The 18,813-nt window shown below is 38.9% G+C and overlaps 1 protein-coding gene across 1 annotated transcript; it reads left to right on the top strand.

Annotated features, from left to right (window-relative positions):
- The first annotated feature begins 5,324 nt into the window (after nt 1-5,324).
- ak4 (adenylate kinase 4) lies at nt 5,325-13,188 on the top strand. Its single transcript, XM_079157804.1, has 5 exons — nt 5,325-5,794; nt 6,614-6,733; nt 8,943-9,115; nt 10,283-10,401; nt 11,330-13,188. Exons 1-5 carry the CDS (start codon nt 5,653-5,655, stop codon nt 11,454-11,456), a joined length of 681 nt encoding a protein of 226 aa, XP_079013930.1. The 5' UTR covers nt 5,325-5,652; the 3' UTR covers nt 11,457-13,188.
- Nucleotides 13,189-18,813: the final 5,625 nt, after the last annotated feature.

The raw sequence follows: 18,813 nt of genomic DNA, 5'->3' as shown, positions 1-18,813 counted from the left end.
ACATTTCAACTGTTTTACTAGTGTCGTTCATTATCTGTGATACACCGGCCTCTCCTTATGCCTGCCCCCAGGAAGAAATATTGTTGTTGATAAATACATTAAAACGTATATCTGCTCATAACTACACTATAGCATGTGATAAACCCGTAATCAAATGTTTCAACATTGAAAAGGGAGATTTAAAGTTAAATGTTCTCAAGTTGGGTTTGGTATTTTTGTATTTCATCTCCCTTTTCTTTTCTAACATCAGTCCTGAATGTGCAGTTGTCCGTGCCAACAGCAGTTTTTATCATTCTGTTGGTGTTCATTTCAACACCAAATGACATCATTGCAGGTTTAGTAAGGCCTATTGGTTTACTGCTCTGGCAGGTTGAGGGATCTGTGTGGAGAAAAAACTACTTTCTTCCTGCAATGAAAGAACGAGGACGTGAAGGTTTCTGTATGTCAGAAAACTCAAAAATAATTTGAAGGTAGGGACTTCCCATGCCACATCCCAGTAAACACCTAGTGCCGTGCTTTGAAGGAAGTATAACAGAATTTCACAATAATTCCCTGTCGTCAGTGGCAGGTAGTTTTGGTGTACAGTGTACAATAGTTGGGTATATTATTGTGACATTTTAAGGGTTTCAATGCCTGATCACGTTTAGAAAATAGTTATTTCAAGAAATGTAAACCTCACTTGTCATGTTATATTGTCAAAAAAGTATGCTTTACCACAAAGTATCTACAAGGTAAGTCAGAAAAACACATGTGAATCGAGGCGAGTTGAGCAGATTGAGGTTAGAGTGAGACAAAAACAAAATATGTATGATGACTGGGGATTTCCATAGCTACAGTATGTACCCTTTCAGTGAAACATTGTAAGGACAGGTGCTTTGACCTGTGGTTTATCAGACATGACTCAAACAGTGCAAGTATTGTTCAAAACAGGGTTCTGAAAATACAATCCATTTCAGTGTGTTTTGAACTGTGATATATCAATATTACAAAGTGAACATTATACCTGTAACGTTCTCTAAAGCAAGAATGACAATTTATACCAAAATGCAGACTGTAGCTGTAATTGATATGAATCATACATGGCTGCCTCAGATCATGTTCAACTGCAATGCTTAGTTGGGGAAAAACCCTCTTAGTCACATAGTCAGGGAAAAAAAGGTTAGAGCTGCTTTTTTGCTACCAAAACTGGATTCAGACAAATATTTACACAACATCTAACATGAATTGTGACAAATGAGCACTTCATTTGTTTTCACAGCATTATCATCATCATATTCATTATTATGGTTTCGGGATCAGTAGAGCGGAGCTGTAGGCTTTGTCATTGAGACCCCAAAGCACATCCTTTATAGATCTTTAGCTCCCTCTATTGATAACAATGTGGAACAACCATTCAGGACTACCTTCCGTTTCAGCCTGTAGACCAGTGCTCCCATTGAGGAACAGTTCAGGTCAGTCCTAATAATTTAATTGACATTTTTACTCTAAACTTTATACTCATAAAGTGTTAGGAATTATGCTGCAATGCAAGGTTCCAAAGCATTAGAGTTTGATAATAAAGAGGACACACTAAATGCAGGAAATTAGTTTTCTTTGTAGAATTTGCATGATTTGTTTTTAACGCTAAATGAACTTTGCTGGCAATGCTATTGAGATAGCTGCCAGAAAGTGTTCAATGTAATTGCAAAACTGATCAGGTGGAGACTTCAGTCACTTAATAGTTTTGTGGCTGTAACCTTCTGTATTTAAGATCCACTGAATTTTCAAAAGTAAAGATGAATAAAAGACCATACACATTTGAATAATTCAAAAAATTCCACTTTATTTATTATAGTGAAGTAAAAGTTATACAAGTTTAATGTTTCTTACATACATATACAATAGAGCTTAATATATTTTATTGGAGCATGCCACAATGTAGGGACAGATTCAATGAGGCAAAACCATTTTGTAAATAAAAACATATACACTTTTGGATATCCCATTAAACAAAAAAATGATGAATTTTGTAAACATACTTACATTTGTCCACCTTCTCTTTCGTCCTCTTTGTCGTTAGGCGAACATGCTTTGATTTACTGCACTCGTGTCAAGTTGGCAGCCATCCTTCAGTTATCACAGTACTGTACCTTCGATGGGGACAGCATCAGCACTGTGATAACTGAACCAGGGCAGCCTGACAAATCTAGCAGGTCGAGGCTTCACTCCATTCATCATCCACCGTCCATGTCAACAGGTGTAAATATAACAGTCTGCCTTTTGCATTTTTTCAGCATATTTGGTGATATCACATCTCTCCAGAATTGTATTTGTTTCTATATAAATAATTTTCAAGTAACATACTGACATAGTAATCTACAGACTAATATACACATGTAACCTAACAATCCTTCATTTGAATACATCGTTTTTTTAAATATCCTTCCCACCAATGATCGCCAGAACAATGTCCTTTTGAAAAATTCCATAACATTTTGGGGAAATCTAATACCACTAGAAAATAAATAAAAAATAAATAAATAAAGCTACAAAACGGAAACTATTTTTCATAGTTTGATTAGGGGAACAGAAATAACAGGTCCTTACACACGCTCATAGAATCCTGATTATCCAGGTTTCCTTTCTACTACATCCCACTGTTTTGAGTCAGAAAGATTTTGGCTCGGCAGTGAGTCTTGGAAGTTCAAGGAAAAAGCTCACGTGCACATAAATTAGTACTTTGCTGTTGTATATTATTACTGTCTTTAAGCCAGTGTTTGCTATTTGCACAACCATTTATTCTGTACTGCAAAATGGCAGACTATGTAGTCCATTAGCCTACATGTTGAAACATCAACTTATGCCTGAAGGGTGGACAGTTTTGCATTATTAACTGTCCACCCTTCAGACATAAGTCAGAAATATGCAATTTGAACACTATGGCTACTGGCTGTGGACATGATTAAAACAACACTGTGCAGTTCTTGTAAATTGGAGGAGGAAGCTTGCTGCACAGTCTTGCATATTTTATCATGTTTAGTTATTTGCTATCTCTTTCCATATGAAAGTATTTGGTTTTTCATTATTTCCATTCGGCTGGTGCACATCTCATAAAACAGCTATGGGTACATAGACTTTTTTTTTTTCTTCAAACCGCTTTCCTGCTCGGACTTGGTAGAGACAAACTGCTGTGTATTATTCATACCAACCACAAGGCCGAGTGACGTCAGACTTGTTATGATTCTCCTCGCGGGCTCCGCCCCCCTCGGCGCGAGCAGCGTCTCGAGCAGTCCGGTGGCGTCTCTGGCCGACGTAGCGGCTCCTCCTCCTCGACAGTCCGCCCTCCGCACTTCATGAAAACAACTCCATTAGCCCCGCTGCTCAGGGCACTGCCCCCCTCCCAAAAAACCCTAATGTCAGAAAAGCAAAGCCACATGTGCAAATAATTAAACATGGCAGCAGACAAACACATAGTCATGGATGAATGCTCCATTCGTTAACATCAATGACTGTATAACAAGAGACGCCGTGAGGAAAGCGCGATATTACATAAACCCTTCAGTAAATAACTGGGTTGTGCCTTCTAACCTACTAACCGTGAATGTAACAGGCACTAATACAGATACATGGCTCCGATACTGCTTGAGAAAAAGCACAACATCGATAACTGAAATAAACGCTTGTTGCTGTATTCTACACAGGCTACACAAAAGTTGGCCAAATCTAAACAACGCCGTTATTGATGTCAGTATATAATAATACGCATACTTGCTTTAATTATGCTAAATATGCTCTTTAAAAAGCGACTAGGCAAAATTTAAGTGCAATTTTCTCTGAATATTGTGCAGCCAAACGTTAACGCCCAGCATTGCATACACACCCCTTTTCTGGGCAAAAACAAACACCATGTTGTAAGAATCAAATATAATAATTTATTCTTAATTACATTCAGTCCGCATGAAATGTATAACACATATTTGGCTCACTTACCTGCAATTTTCCCGTTTGATTCCCCGTGTTGACATGAATATTTTTAATGACGCAGCAAGACCACACAGAGCAACGTGATTGTCGCCATTTTTTGTTGTTATTGAATTCTCCAAAGCCATGTGACAAAAATGATTCTGAAATTAAAAACAGGCTTTCGGGTGCGGAGACGAAAACTACTTTCACGAGGAGAAAGAAGGTTAATCTTCCGAGTTGTTTTGTCTGGTGGATTAGTCTAGGTAGTCCACTGACTAAAGGCTGAAGGCTGTGCGCAATATCTGACAGCTCCGGGACGCTGCCGCTCCCGTATGGCTCGCAACAAGTAGACTTCACTTGATTCCGCCCGTCCACAAACGTTGCGCGGAATGACAGCGACTCGTGCATTTCTGCGCCAGTCAGCTAGCAGTACAACACCATGACAAAATAACAACCACATGAACCATAATGGATAATGCAACCTCAGATATGAGACAATAACAACAACAACAACAACAACAACAAGTTGTGGAATCCAAGACTAGCCCACTTTACTGACTAATGGAATAATTTGCATGACATTTGTGACTCTAGTAATTTATGTATTGCTTATTTATTTATTATTATTAAATGTTAATTTAACATGTTAAATCACTCGAAAAAGCACGGGGATAATTTATATGATATATTTCCTTTGCTAATATCACTATATGCATGGGATCAGGTGACATTAAATTGGCTGACACGCACACGCCCCTTTCTGGCATGTAATAAATTAGTGGCAAATGGCTGCTTGTCTCCATTACAGTTTGTAACAAGTTTTAACATGAATATAAAGTGGGATTGCTATTATCTAGCAAACAGACGGCGAGTTGGTCATCTGTACAGAAAGGCACTCATTTACTGTACTAAACTTTAGACATGTTGCAGTGAACTGAATTAGCCCTTATTAGTAGCCTATGTATGTTGTATTATAAAGGGAAACAACCTTTTTTTTCTTTTTCTTTTTATGTAGGCTACTCATGAGTTAGAACTATGATACATTCTCAAACACGCCTTCTCCTATTTCCCCCTCCTCTTCATTTTTGTTAAATAAATATAACTAAATAGCTGGAAGGATGTTTTTCGTGGGACATCCATTTGCTTGTAAAATGCAATGAGTCACAATTTCCCTCTCTTTGTGGAAATTAACTGACTCCAGTTGTTGTTATTGTACATAGTTTGTATATAAAAACTACAGTAACCAGTTTACCCCGCGAAGTTCGTGCGACTCAGTTATCCGCATTTTTTCTGGATGATGTGTGCAGAAAAAAAATAGGGCGTTGTGGAGACTGATTCATTCGCAGAGAAAAGTCTCTGTCAGTAAAGGCGTAGGCGGGTGTAGTGTGTCCTTAAGAGAACTGAAAGAAAAAAAGGAAAGGTAGCTTTGACTTGATCCGAGTCATAGGAGGATAGCCCTAATATGCGCAGAGTGTGGGCTCTGCCGTAAGCACTGCAGACCCAGAGATAAACTGATATTTACATTAGCAAGACAAATTTAGGAGCCTTGAGCTTTGGACCGGTTGGGTCGCTCATGCACGGATTTGATCAGGGGTTTAATTCTGAGGTAATTTACTTCCTTCTCTCGCGCACGAAGAGGAAAACATTAGCAAACACTAACGTTTGTCCATCCAAGGGGTTTTACATTTGCTGCCTGTGTTCGAGGAAGCAATGGCCAAGTTATTCCGAGCTGCTATCATGGGTCCACCAGGATCAGGGAAAGGAACGATATCCAAGAGGATTGCGCAAAGCTTTGGCCTGCAATATCTGTCCAGCGGCCACTACCTACGAGAGAGCATAACGGCAAATACAGGTAGGATACGTCCGCCCGTGAACAGGAAGAACCAGTCTGCATAAAAGTAAATAGTTTCTATGCTGCATATGAACATCCATCTCTTAATATCGTAGTTATAAAAAAAAGAAGAAAGTGTGATATGCGCATGTTCTGATCTTCAGTTGTTTTGCAGAAGTTCATTTGACAATAAACATTCCCATTTCAAACCAAGCCATGAAACACGAGACATTTCACTGCAAACGTAATTTTTCTTTATCTGATTTCAATCAAGTACAAAAGTGTCCCTACCAAGGTTTTTTTTACATGTTTCCCCAAATATCTTTTTTAACTTCCTCATTATAGCTGCCCAACTGGAGTTCATTTAAGCATATGCCAAGCCCATGTATGAATCCTCCAGATAATTCAATTGAAGTTCAGTGTAGTGCAGAGGCTTAAGTAAAAACATGTGTTCGTGGTTACCATTACTGAAACGTTTCAGTAAAGCTGTGACTTGCTGGATCCGGTAACTAAGTCTTTTTGCTTTTGAAACAAGTTACAGGATTTATAAACCAGTGAGTTCAATATGTGTATTTGCTTAATAAATCCACAGCAGACCCCATATGTTCAGTGTAATTTTAAACGAGTCATAAGCTCTGCTAGTTTACATGCAGGAATTGGCAGTGAGAGTTTTAACCATTTAGTATCTCTAGAGGGATAGTTATATTAAAAAGTCTTGCCAAGCATGTGTGTGTGTGTGTGTGTGAAATTCAACATGCCTTGTCCTGTCTTTTTAAATTTGGAAGCATGGAAACAGACATGCATTGACTACTGTATCTTTATCTGTCTGATATGTATCAGAGGCAGGTGTGCTGGTGAGGAGCTATGTAGAAAGAAGCATGCTGGTGCCTGACCATGTGATGACCAAACTGATGCTGCCCAGACTGGAACAGCTGATTGACCACAGCTGGCTGTTGGATGGTATGAACATTGTGTTTTTGTTTTAATACAATCAGAGTGCATGGTCTGTACTATATTCTACTGATTTGGTACCCAAACGTTATCTTACAGCAGCCCCCATCCATTGTCTGGATCATTTGTAGTGATATGAAGGAATGTGTTATTCATAGTGCAGCATCATGGCCAGTAGTGGGAACTGCAAGCCACACCTTCAATCTGATTGGCCACTCTAGGTGCCACCCCAAAATCCCCAGACTGATGGCCATGTTTGAGGTCACCAGGCAAGCATTTTCTACACCTCTGCATGCTCAGAAACATGGCCCTCAAAGTGCCATATCCAGTGTGTCTTTGAGTAAGCTAGTGGAAAAATACACTATATTATCCTACATCTGTGGCTAATTAGTGGTGGGAGGTACTGAATACAGTACCAGCAGGTCTGTACAGACTCTCTACTGTTATTCAACTGACAGTTAAATCAGGAGGAACTTCATTCTGAGTGAGCAAACATGTTAATATGTTAATGGTCATGTGCACTAAAAGATGAGACATGTGACTAGTCTTTGGCGATTAGACCATCGTGACGTCATATCATTTCTGTGGGTGGTGAAGCTGTAAGAAGAATAGGAAACCCCCTCATGGCGTTTCGACACTGGTGGTGGTGGTGTTGTTGATGAGATGAAGAGAATGCTGAAGATCTGGATGTGATGAGGAGTGGACTTCTGATGAGCTCAACCTGGAATATGGATGAATGGAGGATAATAGGGTGGAGGAGGGCCGCAACGATGTTGCCTAAAATGCCCGCTCACAGCAGCAGAGAGGGGAACAGATTTAAAGTTTGACAGCAGCGACATGATTGACTGATGGAGATTGTGGTAAACTGAAGTGGGTTCACTAAAAAGTCAACGCCCATAATCAGCCGATTAAGAAGAAGCGGGAGGAGTGGGAGAGATAGGAAGAGAAAGTGTGATTGAATGAAGCATTACGATTGATTGATTGATTAAGGATTAGCACCAGATTTAAAACAAAGATCAAAGGTACATGATTTTTTACCATTAATATCAGGAGGGTCAAGTTCCCTGTGCCGTCCTGGTCCCTGTGACTTGATCTCCTTATGTTGGAGATCAAGTCACTATGGAGGCATAATACATGTAGTGATATTATTACAATCGACATGTTAATTTCTGTGTATGTGATACATGATAATCTACATTGTGCATATACAGAACTAACAGTGCTGATTGTAAATGGCCTCAGAAGTGTGTTACGGTAAGATGTTATAAAACAGAAAACTTTCTTTCATTAGTACAGAGTAGCACGTGAGATATCCTGAGATGACAAACTCAGCACATCGCTATGCTTTTTCAAGTTAAATATTATCCACATCGCTAAGAGAGATGCCAAACATTGATGAAACGGACTAGTTGGTGTTACACACGTTTAAACCTTGAAACATAATCAGTAAACATACACTTTTTGGGGCGTGCGAAAAGGGCAAACAAATCAAGGTCACACACACACACACACACACACACACACCCTCTTAAAATATACTCTCTTTCCCTCTTGTAACCTCTGATTGGTGTTTTCCCGTCACTCATTTCTGGGCAGCATGATGTTCTAGTGTTTGGAGAGATCTAGCAGCTCGTAAGTGACCAAACAATGGGACATACAGAGTGATTGCCAGTTTCCGATCTAACACATACGGAAGGAATAGACTGAAGACGAGCCTAAATGCTTTGATACCAAGACAAAAACGAGAGCGAGAGAAAATGGCCTGTACAACTAATGGACCTATATTCCAGTAAGCTTGCCATGTCAAATCCCACCATGCTATAATATCTTGTATATAATGTCTTGTTATTACTGCTGTTGGTTAATCCGGGTCATGTAACTGAAAGCGTTGTTTGTTTGTTTTCTAGTAAGTTTATTCACATGTACATGATATTGTTATTCTGTCACTTCTACTGATTATCTCAAAGGAGAAACTGGAAACAGCTTGAGTGCATGTTTACTTGCTATCAGCTACTGATATCTGTTTGAAAATGTGAAACGGTTTAGTGTGTCATGTAGAGTATGTCTTCTTTATGTTATTGACTCACAATGTTAATTATAACTTAAAAAATACATTTAAACCATAGTGTTTATGTAGTTAATTGAAAGATTCATACTGAACTATTCCTGGTGGACGTTGCCTCTCACATTCCTCCTTCTCCCTCTGCTCTCTGTCTAGGTTTTCCCCGCACTCTGTCGCAGGCCCAAGCCATGAACAAGCTGTGCCAGCTGGACCTGGTCATCAGCCTCAACATCCCCTTTGAGACTCTGAGGGAGAGACTGAGTGAACGCCTGAGCCATCCAGCCAGTGGCCGAGTCTACAACATGGGCTTCAACCCACCACTAGTGCAGGTCTGAAAAGTCTTAAAATGACAGTAGAGTTACAGTGCTTAAAATATTTAGCACAATTTTCTTTTGTGGCACTTTATTGCTTTTCTGGAGGTCAGTTTCTGCCTCTCAAGATTAAAATCAGTGTGTTTTTAAACTGGAAGGGATTGAATATCTGGCTTCTCCAAAAAGAGAGATTGGAACCAGATGAAGGACAGTCTCCATATGCATTACCTCGCCAGCTTGCACAACAACAACAACACTCTTGCTGCTTTATATTTCACTTCAAACAGTCCCTGTTGTTAAACTGAGATAAATGACCATTTCATATTGTTATATTTCTTAAGTTACATCTGTAGTAGTCAAAAACAAGTTTACAAGATGCTTCACAGACATAGGGGCTAATAAAACTATGGACATACTTACAAGAGCATGTAAAACATATAACATAAATATCTACATTTACATGTCTAATATGTCTTAACTTTAAAAATGAAAAAATGTCATGTTCATGGACTTTTCAATTAAGATGAGGAAGTGATTGTAATTTTAAGAATTTGTATTACTCAGTGTTGTAATAAATCTTGTCTGAGGGGATCTTTAAATACATTAAAATAAATGGTAAACATAAATTAATTACAGTAAAAATGTAATTCAGTCTTAAGTAGAGTTTTAAAAGAGGACGCTGATATTGCTCGCCTCTTATTCACTGGAAGGCTATTTTAGAGCTTTTAATGCCCTGTTTGGATGGCGTCACTATAGGATATTAGTCACATAATAACTTTGTTTTAGAGCATTATTTTCTTTATTAAACAGAAAACAGAAAATTAACTGCGCTTGCATTTTAGTGCATGTGAATCCCTGTGTGCGTGCACCACTGGTTACAGCTGATAACGCTGTCCTGAACCACAGTGTAGAGGCAATCCCTCAATCACAGGTATGCTCAGAGTTACGAATTTAGCATTTTTAACAATGGCTGGAAAGATCAAGTCAGTGACCGAATATCTCTAACCAAATTTCATGGCCAATGTTAATGTTGTTGATATCTTTACAATGTATGAGCTCTAAAAGATATTGATAGAGTAATGGCTGTACATTTTTATTTAACTGATGTATTGTCATGAGATTTCACTGGATTTCTTAAGTTTGACTTTTTTACATTGTTGCATGTTTTAACTTGTGTTGCATCAGGGTAAGGATGACATCACTGGGGAGCCACTGATTCAGCATGATGATGACAAACCAGAAGCCTTGATGGCCAGACTGAGACACTACAAAGATGTGGCCAAGCCTGTCATAGACCTATACAAGTCAGTACTTATCTTAATACTTTTCTTTCATGGGACATTCTTCACTTCATATTTTTTCTACAGGCAGCCAGTAGCGTTACTTTTTGCTTTAAACATATGAAAATCAGAGTGAAACTTTATTTAGATAGATAATCCAGCAGATAAATGGTCTTTTGTTTTTCTAACAAGTTTTTCTAAGTGCAGTCACGAGCAATGTTGCACTTAGAAAATCAAATCCAGATGTGAAAAAATAACAAAACATGGAATTCATGAAAGGGATCACATGTGTTTCTTAGTTTAATTCGGTGCTTTCATTCAGCAGTCAACTCTCAAGCCTTAGCTGTTTTTATGGTGATAAATAGTTTTTTATTTTATAACTAATAAAACGAAACAATGTACAGTAGAACACTCCCTTTTCATGGATGTGTTAGATGGTTGTCTGAGTTCAATTTGTTTATAATAATTTAACTGTAAATTCAATAGCCACCAATTTTACACATCATAGTGTATTTACAGGTCTTAGGGAGTACTGCTGCGTATGTGAAAAGAAATTGCTTAAAGCCTCTTGTGGCTCCAGAAGGTCCTGCACAAAGTCTGATTAATTGCCTCAAGTGATGTCACTAAAGTCAGTGTCAGTTGGAGTTGACGAACTCAAGTTTGAAAATTAAAAGAATCTGGGGATGTTGAGTTAGAAGGAAGTGATCTTACCAGACCTCTGTAGGCCGCTCCTCATCGGCTAGAGGCATGATGCCACATTAGCTGCTAATAGCACACAATGGCAGTTGAGTTGCATTGTGGGTAATGTACTGTAGGTCCCAGTTTTTGACAAGGAAGAAGTGAAACTGACTGGCAATGCCACATTCTGCCATGCAATCAATCGAGATTTAAATTTGATCAAGATTTCTTTCAAAATGTTTAATTATTCATTTGTTTCTTATTTCATGCTCAGGTCACAGGGAATCCTGCACTCATTTTCCGGTACGGATACGGACCGGATTTGGCCTTATATCAACTCCCTTCTCAGCTCCAAGATGCACACACAGCCGTCAAATTCCTTCCAAACCCAGACACCCTGACGCTTCTCTGATTGAAGATCTTATTTCTGGTAGATAGGGTGATCTTTCCACATGTGTGCCTCGGTTTTTAGTTTCTTTCTTAGTGAGGTTTAAGGGGACTGATCAAAACTGTAGTCATCAAACATGGTTGTGGTTCAATCGCCGGGTGGTTTTTCAAATGAACGGTTGTATGCAAATATTTCTAGAGCTTTATTGATTGTGTTGATTTCTGCACTATTATAGTGAAACGTTCAGATCGCCAAATTATTCATTTTTGTAAATCATAATTTTACACAAGCACTCTGCATCAGGCAACACGTTTGTCTTTTTATCTGCAATCGTTCCAAATCCAACACAGAATTTAAATAATAGCTCATTCAGGGAAGCTGTGGTAAAACTACAGTCTAAAAGAAAAAGAAAAAGTATTTAGAGAAGGAAGGATGGTACAGGGGTAAGGTAGAATATTAAACCAAAAACCTAAATATTTAGTGTCTCACTCCCACATTGAATGTGTGATACCAAACTCAGGTATATTATTATAAACACATGAAACATTAGACAGTCTGTCAAATATGATTAATTACACTTTAAATCACACTTTCATAATCAAGTAAACTATCATGTTGCCTCTATGGTTATATTCTTTATAGTTTTGGGGTGAAATTACCCAATATGCAATTAACTGAGGAGTTGTTCATCATCACAGCCTTTACTTACAGATTCACCACCGACCTTTGCATTGTGTCGGCTGAAAAGTCAGAATGGATCCCGGACAGACATTATTTGGGTCAAATTTTTGCTAGAAAGTTGTGCAGGCTTGAGTCTTGTTTAATATGCTGTATATAATGCCTACAAGTCTGCTGTTCCAAATGCAACAATCCTGCAAACATTGTGCACTGTATAAACAGCTATTCTTTACTTTTGTACTGAAATGCTAAAGAATATTACGCAATCTTCAACTAATAACGTGCAGGACAATCTACGAGGCAGGCGCTGGACTTGCACACGATTTTAAAAGCCCTCGCAGTAAATCTGGCTGGGATGAAGACCAATGCACAGAATATAGAGTGCCTTCAATGCAATTACATATCTTTTATATCTATGTCGTTGCCTAGAGATTACAATCATCAAAATGTCACTATTGTTCACAAATGTTTGTTCAACTTCAAGATAATGCTGAGTAAAGTTGTAGTCATAGGTCAATTTTATGATTCAGAAGCATGAATCATATGCAGTATGTGAAGGTCTTATTTTTCTGATTGAATGTAGAAATGCATTTTAAGAGGTATTCTCAAAGGGTTGTAACATACACATGCAAAACCTTGACCTTTCATGAGGTCAAACTCGCCTTGTGTCAGTGTTTTTGTTTTCCTTATGGTCTAAAAATAATGGTTGTTGTATGTTGTACAGATTAAAGACCTGTTAGATGGCAGACTAAAGATACAAATAAAGATGCAATATTTTTGCCTAAATAACAAGAGGATTAGAAGTCTGTGGATTAGTGTGGATGGGACGAGTCTGTAGGTGGAGGAGTCATTCCCAAAGCATCTGAATTCAACTTTGGTTTCATGTTGGGGAGATTAATATGCAGTGTCTGTGTTGTGGAATGAAAGGGTGTGGAGTAAAAGTGTTATGTTGTATCGGACCACACCCCCCTGCTGTTGTGTCGCACCAGTATTGTGGGATTTGTCTTCCTTATTTTCAATCCAACATGTTACATTCTCAGAATAATAAAACTATTTTCTCAAGACTGCCTTTTATGTCTTTGCATGTACTTACCTTGCACTTGTATGTCATTATCTTATTTTGTGGGTGAATACCAGCTAATTCATTCTTTAGTTGGGTGAAGACAGCTTTCTTCATGCGTTTAAGGTCTATTTCTCAGTCTGAACATACTGTAAGCAAGAGGGCAGTGTATGATATGAACGTCGGGCATTATAAAGCTCTTTGTATTTCAGATGTCAAGTTTAAACTAAGGGTACTTTTACAGCTTTAATATCTGAATAGTCATTAAAATGTATGGTCATGAGAGACTTCTTTCTTTCTTTTTTCTTTCCACAACACATACAAATACAGGCTTTGCTCCTCCCCTCTTTGCTCCTTGATCTTTTATATCATGTGAGAAAAACAGGAAGCAGCAGGAGGAGGGTGTGCTAACTTGCACTTAACACAAAACCTATGGTGAAATATGTAAAACACGCATAGGCTACTGAAACACAGACACACATACATGCGAGTACATAGGAATACTGTCTATATCTCCTACTGTGGTGCCTAATCCTCAGACCTGTAAATAATCCCCATGTGCATTAGAGCTTGGGCGCAACTTGTGCTCCACTGTCACGCATTACAGTCTCATTTCACTTTAGACAGAGGGTGCAGCGCTTTAGTCTGTGCATGCATTGACCATGATGCAGATTTAGATAATCACGTCGTGTGTCCAAACCCTGAAATGCAGCACAGTTGGTGTTGCAGTTTTTTTTTATCGCCTTATGATCATTGTGTTATGTCGACCTCTGCTGTTTGACAATGGTGCTCAGTCGTTTTGTGACCTGATAAAACAATATTTCATTTATATAATCTCCACGACAATTATTTCATTTATATAATCTCCACGACAATTATTTCATTATTGGTGCTCATCACCGGTATTATTTTCTAGATTGCCGCAGTTCATTTTTATTTGAGTAGGATTCGTACTAGTCAAAGCAGTCAGCCAGTTTTCTGGGATCCATCCCAGGTTTTGCCAGGCTGTATCGCCACATTGGCAGCTCAAGCAAAGCTCGCTGAGCGGCGCAGTTTCTACCGTACAGATTCATGAACAGCCGTTCACTTCCGCGTTTTACGCTCATCCACATTATTTACAGATCTACCAATCGCCATCGCCGGACTCTGTTTGATGCTTTTATGCCAAAATGTGATGATGGTGCCGTAACCTAGCTGGTGCTGCCTCTGTCAATAACTGGTTAACTGGGTAATCCTTGCAGGATAGTGGGTCTCACAGGACGTTTTACGCGTTGACCTTTGACTGGCAGCGAATGACAAATCAAAGGTCGGTGCCTGAGAGCAGGAGCCCGGTTTCAAAGCGCATCTCCACCACGGCACAAGACGGTGATCCCGGGAAAGATTGAAATGAAAGAAAGCTCTCTGAAAGGTAATGTCATCTGTTTCTGTTGATTTGATGTGATTGAAGAGACGTGTCTCGTGGCCTACATCTCTAACCAGGCAAAAAAAAAAGAGGAGAGAGCATCATGCTCTGTGTGGATGTTACATAATATCAGGCTGCCTCTGGAAATCCACACCACTACACCCCCCCTTGCCCCCCTCCGCTCGGTGGACAGAGGTTTTAGCACCAACTTGCACTTGTTCTGTTAATAGGTTATTCAGTTTGTTCTCACTTCAGGGGGACATACTTATCTAAAATCACAAACTCAGGGCCTCTTTGTGGCGCACACGAGCATCATAAATGACATCATTGGGTTATTTTTGGTTCAGCAGGTGTCAATTTTTTCACAGAGGCTACGTGTAATGAGTCATTTTTTTCTGTATGAGAGTCATGGCTGTGCTTGCTGTCGCTTTATCCTTTTAATAAATGACTGGATTGATTTAACGTTGATGGTTTTGCCGCTTTGATATCAGATGGATTTTTCTGTCAGCTGATGACGGTAGGCTAACGACATTTCAGGCACCAGCACCTTGTGCGCAAATCGATTTAAAGAGGATTTTTTAAACAAAGTCTTCTCGGTATTAGGGGCATTTGGACATGATCGATATCTCTTGTATCTTGATTATCAGTATTATCTGAATCACCATCTTCATCATTTAGGGGTGGCTCTATATTGCGAGGACAGCTCCTCTCTCATCACGTCACATCACCATGTCACGTGAGCAGCTTAACGCAGCTTGGTGTGGTTTCATGCTCTGATCATCGCTCATTTAGTCCCCCTATTCACCTACTAACAAATGACAAATCAGACGGAATGTCATCATTTTTTAAATGTATTTTTAGGTTAAGGTCAAGTGTAATTGTGAAGAGCATGTGGGATTCATAATATCACATACACGAGTTAGCATATTTGCACCTCCATTTCCCTCATCTCGAAGTCAATGGGTTTTTTTAATGGGTTTTTGCTTAGATGTATGAAATAAGATTTTTGGTTAACACAAACTTAAGAGATTTCAACGTTTTGTTCTAAGATATATTCATCGGTAGATGCCCCTCTCATCAATTTTTAAGCTTTTAAGTTTCTGGAAAAAAGGCAGTTGCTAACAAGTGGCTGAACGTCTGATTCAAGTCCATCGCCTGTCTTGTCAATCGAGTCTTACAGCTGATCCAGCAGATTCCTGGATTCTACTTTAACTGTGAAGGGGATAATCATTAATCCTCGATGTATCCTTGAGAGTGATAGTAAAAACCAATGAGGAGATACGAGGCCACAGTCAGTATCACAGCAATGTTGTAAAACAGCTGAAAAGTCACTGCCATCTGAAGGCTTTTAAAGAATTCTTATAAGAGGTATGTAAATGAATTCCTCAACTGGAATCGTTACTCAAAATACAAGCAGCATGAGAAGCAGATTTGTGACAGGTCATTGAAAACTATCTTACAGCGCCACTGATATCACTACAGGTCACTAATGCAGCGCTGTACCAGCTTTGTTGTGGGCATTTACTTATTGTTACGAGCCCCACACACAAGTTGGAATGTTTTTAAATATTTTCTGTTAGGGCTGCATTATTCATGATTTCTGCTGATTATTTTTTCATTTAATTTATATATTTTTTCAATAAAATGTATGAAAAACAGTAAAATATGCTCATTATAATTTCCCAGAATCCATGGTAACATATTCACATTGCTTGTTTTGTCTGACGAACAGTCTAAAAGCCAAAGATATTCAGTTTACTATGATATACGACAAAGATAAGCAGCAACTCTTCACATTTTAGAAGCTGTTTAGGGATTATTTGGCAATTTTGCTTGATAAAAGATCTGAAATGATTTAACAAATAACCAAATTGTTATTTTTCCATCCATGCGCCAAACAATTAATTGTTTCAGCTCTATTTAGGTTTTTTATTGGGTTTGGACTTGCCTTTGTGTGTAAACCTTTGATCGTGGCAGAAATTGTGACGTCCTTGCTACACCTGCTTGCTGTATCCTAAACAGTTACACACATACAAGGACATCAAGGGGTAAGCATTGGTTGGCACAGTTAGGACAGGAAGCTCCATGGCAACAATGCGAGCAGCAGCACTGCGTGTCCGGTGATGGTGGGGGTATCTTTCCTCCCTTTTGGACATTCCGTTCCTGCTGTGCTTTGAGCTCCAGTCTGCTCTCCTAAAAGAGTTTCCCAGGCTCATGTCCTCTTTTCAGAAACATACAGGGTTTCCGTTGCCAGGGGACAAGGCCAAGGAAGGAAGCATGCCATCAGTGGTCAATGTTCTGTCCTTCATGGATCCAGGGTCATTGCACAAAAATATTGGGGCATGAAAGACTAATTTTGAGCTAAAATCACAAATCTTTTGGCTTTTAATTATATTAAAAAGAGCCTAATATATTAATATTCAGCAGCTATTAGTCGAGTACTGAGAACAAATTCCCCTTGATGCTGAGAGAGTTTCATTTTTCTTACAAAGCATGGTGCTGTTGACATGCAATGCTGACTACTCAACTCCTCTCATTTGATCTTTTATTATGACAAGGCCAGGAGTACTTGTTCCTCTTCAGCAAAGGACCCAAATAAGAAATTAGCTCTTTTATGGGCCCAGACTCACCATTTTTACCAAATGCTCCTTATTTATAAAGAAAACAGGTCATATAAATAACTATAGATTTATTGTATTTCTTTACACTTCTCCCTGAGGACTTCTGTTATTCTAATGCATGGGGTCTTCAACGTTTTTCAGGCCAAGGACCCCCAAACTGAAAATTGTGTTTTATATTAAACTGGGTCTAGTGCAATGTATAAACATACCTCTTTATTGTGCATTCAATACTAAGCTATTCAAATAATACACAGGTTCATATATATTTTAAACATGTGCATGGTTCAGTGAGTAGGGTGGCCGTGCCACTGCCATTTATAAACATACCTTGTCAACTGATACCAATGCCAATATCAACATTGTCTGTCAATTGCATGATAATCATGCATACAAGCTATTAAAATTGACGTTTTCATTTTAAACATAAATGTGGAAATGAAAATTTGTGATGGCCTATTAGTGCCACTGCCATGCATAAACATATCTGTTATCTTGCATACAATACTGAACTATTAAAATAATGGACAGATTCATGTTTGGGGAAATTAAAATTAAAATTGTCTAATCAACCAAAAATGTTGTGGACCGCCTGCAATACCTCCGCGGACCCCCTAGGGTTCGCGGACCCCCTGTTGAAGACCTCTGTTCTAGTGGATGACTGATATTTTTAGCACACTTTAAACCATTATCACCGTTTATACTGCATCTGTCTTGCATTTATAGTAGTTAATTGGGCAGCTATTTTGATATCCGATAAATAATTTGAGAAACTTTTAAAGCTAAAACTTCTAATATTTGCTGGTACCAGTCAGTCGTTTCTGCTTGTCTCTGTATTATATCACTGTAAATGTAATATCGTTTTTGATACATGGATAAAATGAGAAATTTAAAGACCTTAACTCTGGGACATTGTGATGGCCATTATTTTCTAACATTTCAATTAATCAAGAAAATAGCTTCATTTGAAGATCAATTGATAATGAAAATATTTTTTGAAGCCTAGGGTTTAATATCGCTTATATCCCATAGGACTCATAATTGTCTGGAAGCCTTTAAAGCTATTCAAGGAAAATCCACCCAGAATAGGAACTACATTGTTCACAAAATGTTATGACATCACATGTGAAAAAGAAGCCTATAGGCGTATACTCACAGCTACTGATTTCAGTATGTGAATAATAGATGCAGCAATAACATGATAGGATTGTGAGTTGGGGTGGACTACAGCGACAGCAAGCAGCAGCAACAGAAGCGTAGTAAAATGCGGTGCTGCTGAGAAAAGAGGAAGCGAAGAGAGAGAGAGAGGGAGAGAGGAGAGAGAGAGAGAGAGGGTGAGAGAGAAAGAGAGAGAGAGGAGAGAGGGAGAAAGAAAGAGGAGAGAGAGAGAGAGAGAGAGCGAGACCGGCAACATATTTCTCTCCTCAGAAAACAGAGGAGAAAGGAGGGTCGTCCTCTCCTGCTCGGACATGTGGTGCACCCAACACCACCAGTAGTAGCAGCAGCAGCGGCGGCGGCGACTGTGGCGGTGGTGACGGCGCGGCGTAGCCTACGTCTTTGGAGCTTCTTTTGTCTTTAATTTTTTTTTCTCCCTTTTCTTGTGTGCTTCGGT

Source organism: Pholis gunnellus (assembly GCF_910591455.1).
Source record: "Pholis gunnellus genome assembly, chromosome: 4".
NCBI lineage: Eukaryota > Metazoa > Chordata > Actinopteri > Perciformes > Pholidae > Pholis > Pholis gunnellus.
The sequence above is the reverse complement of the archived record's forward strand: the minus strand, read 5'-3'. Positions and strand labels throughout refer to the sequence as shown.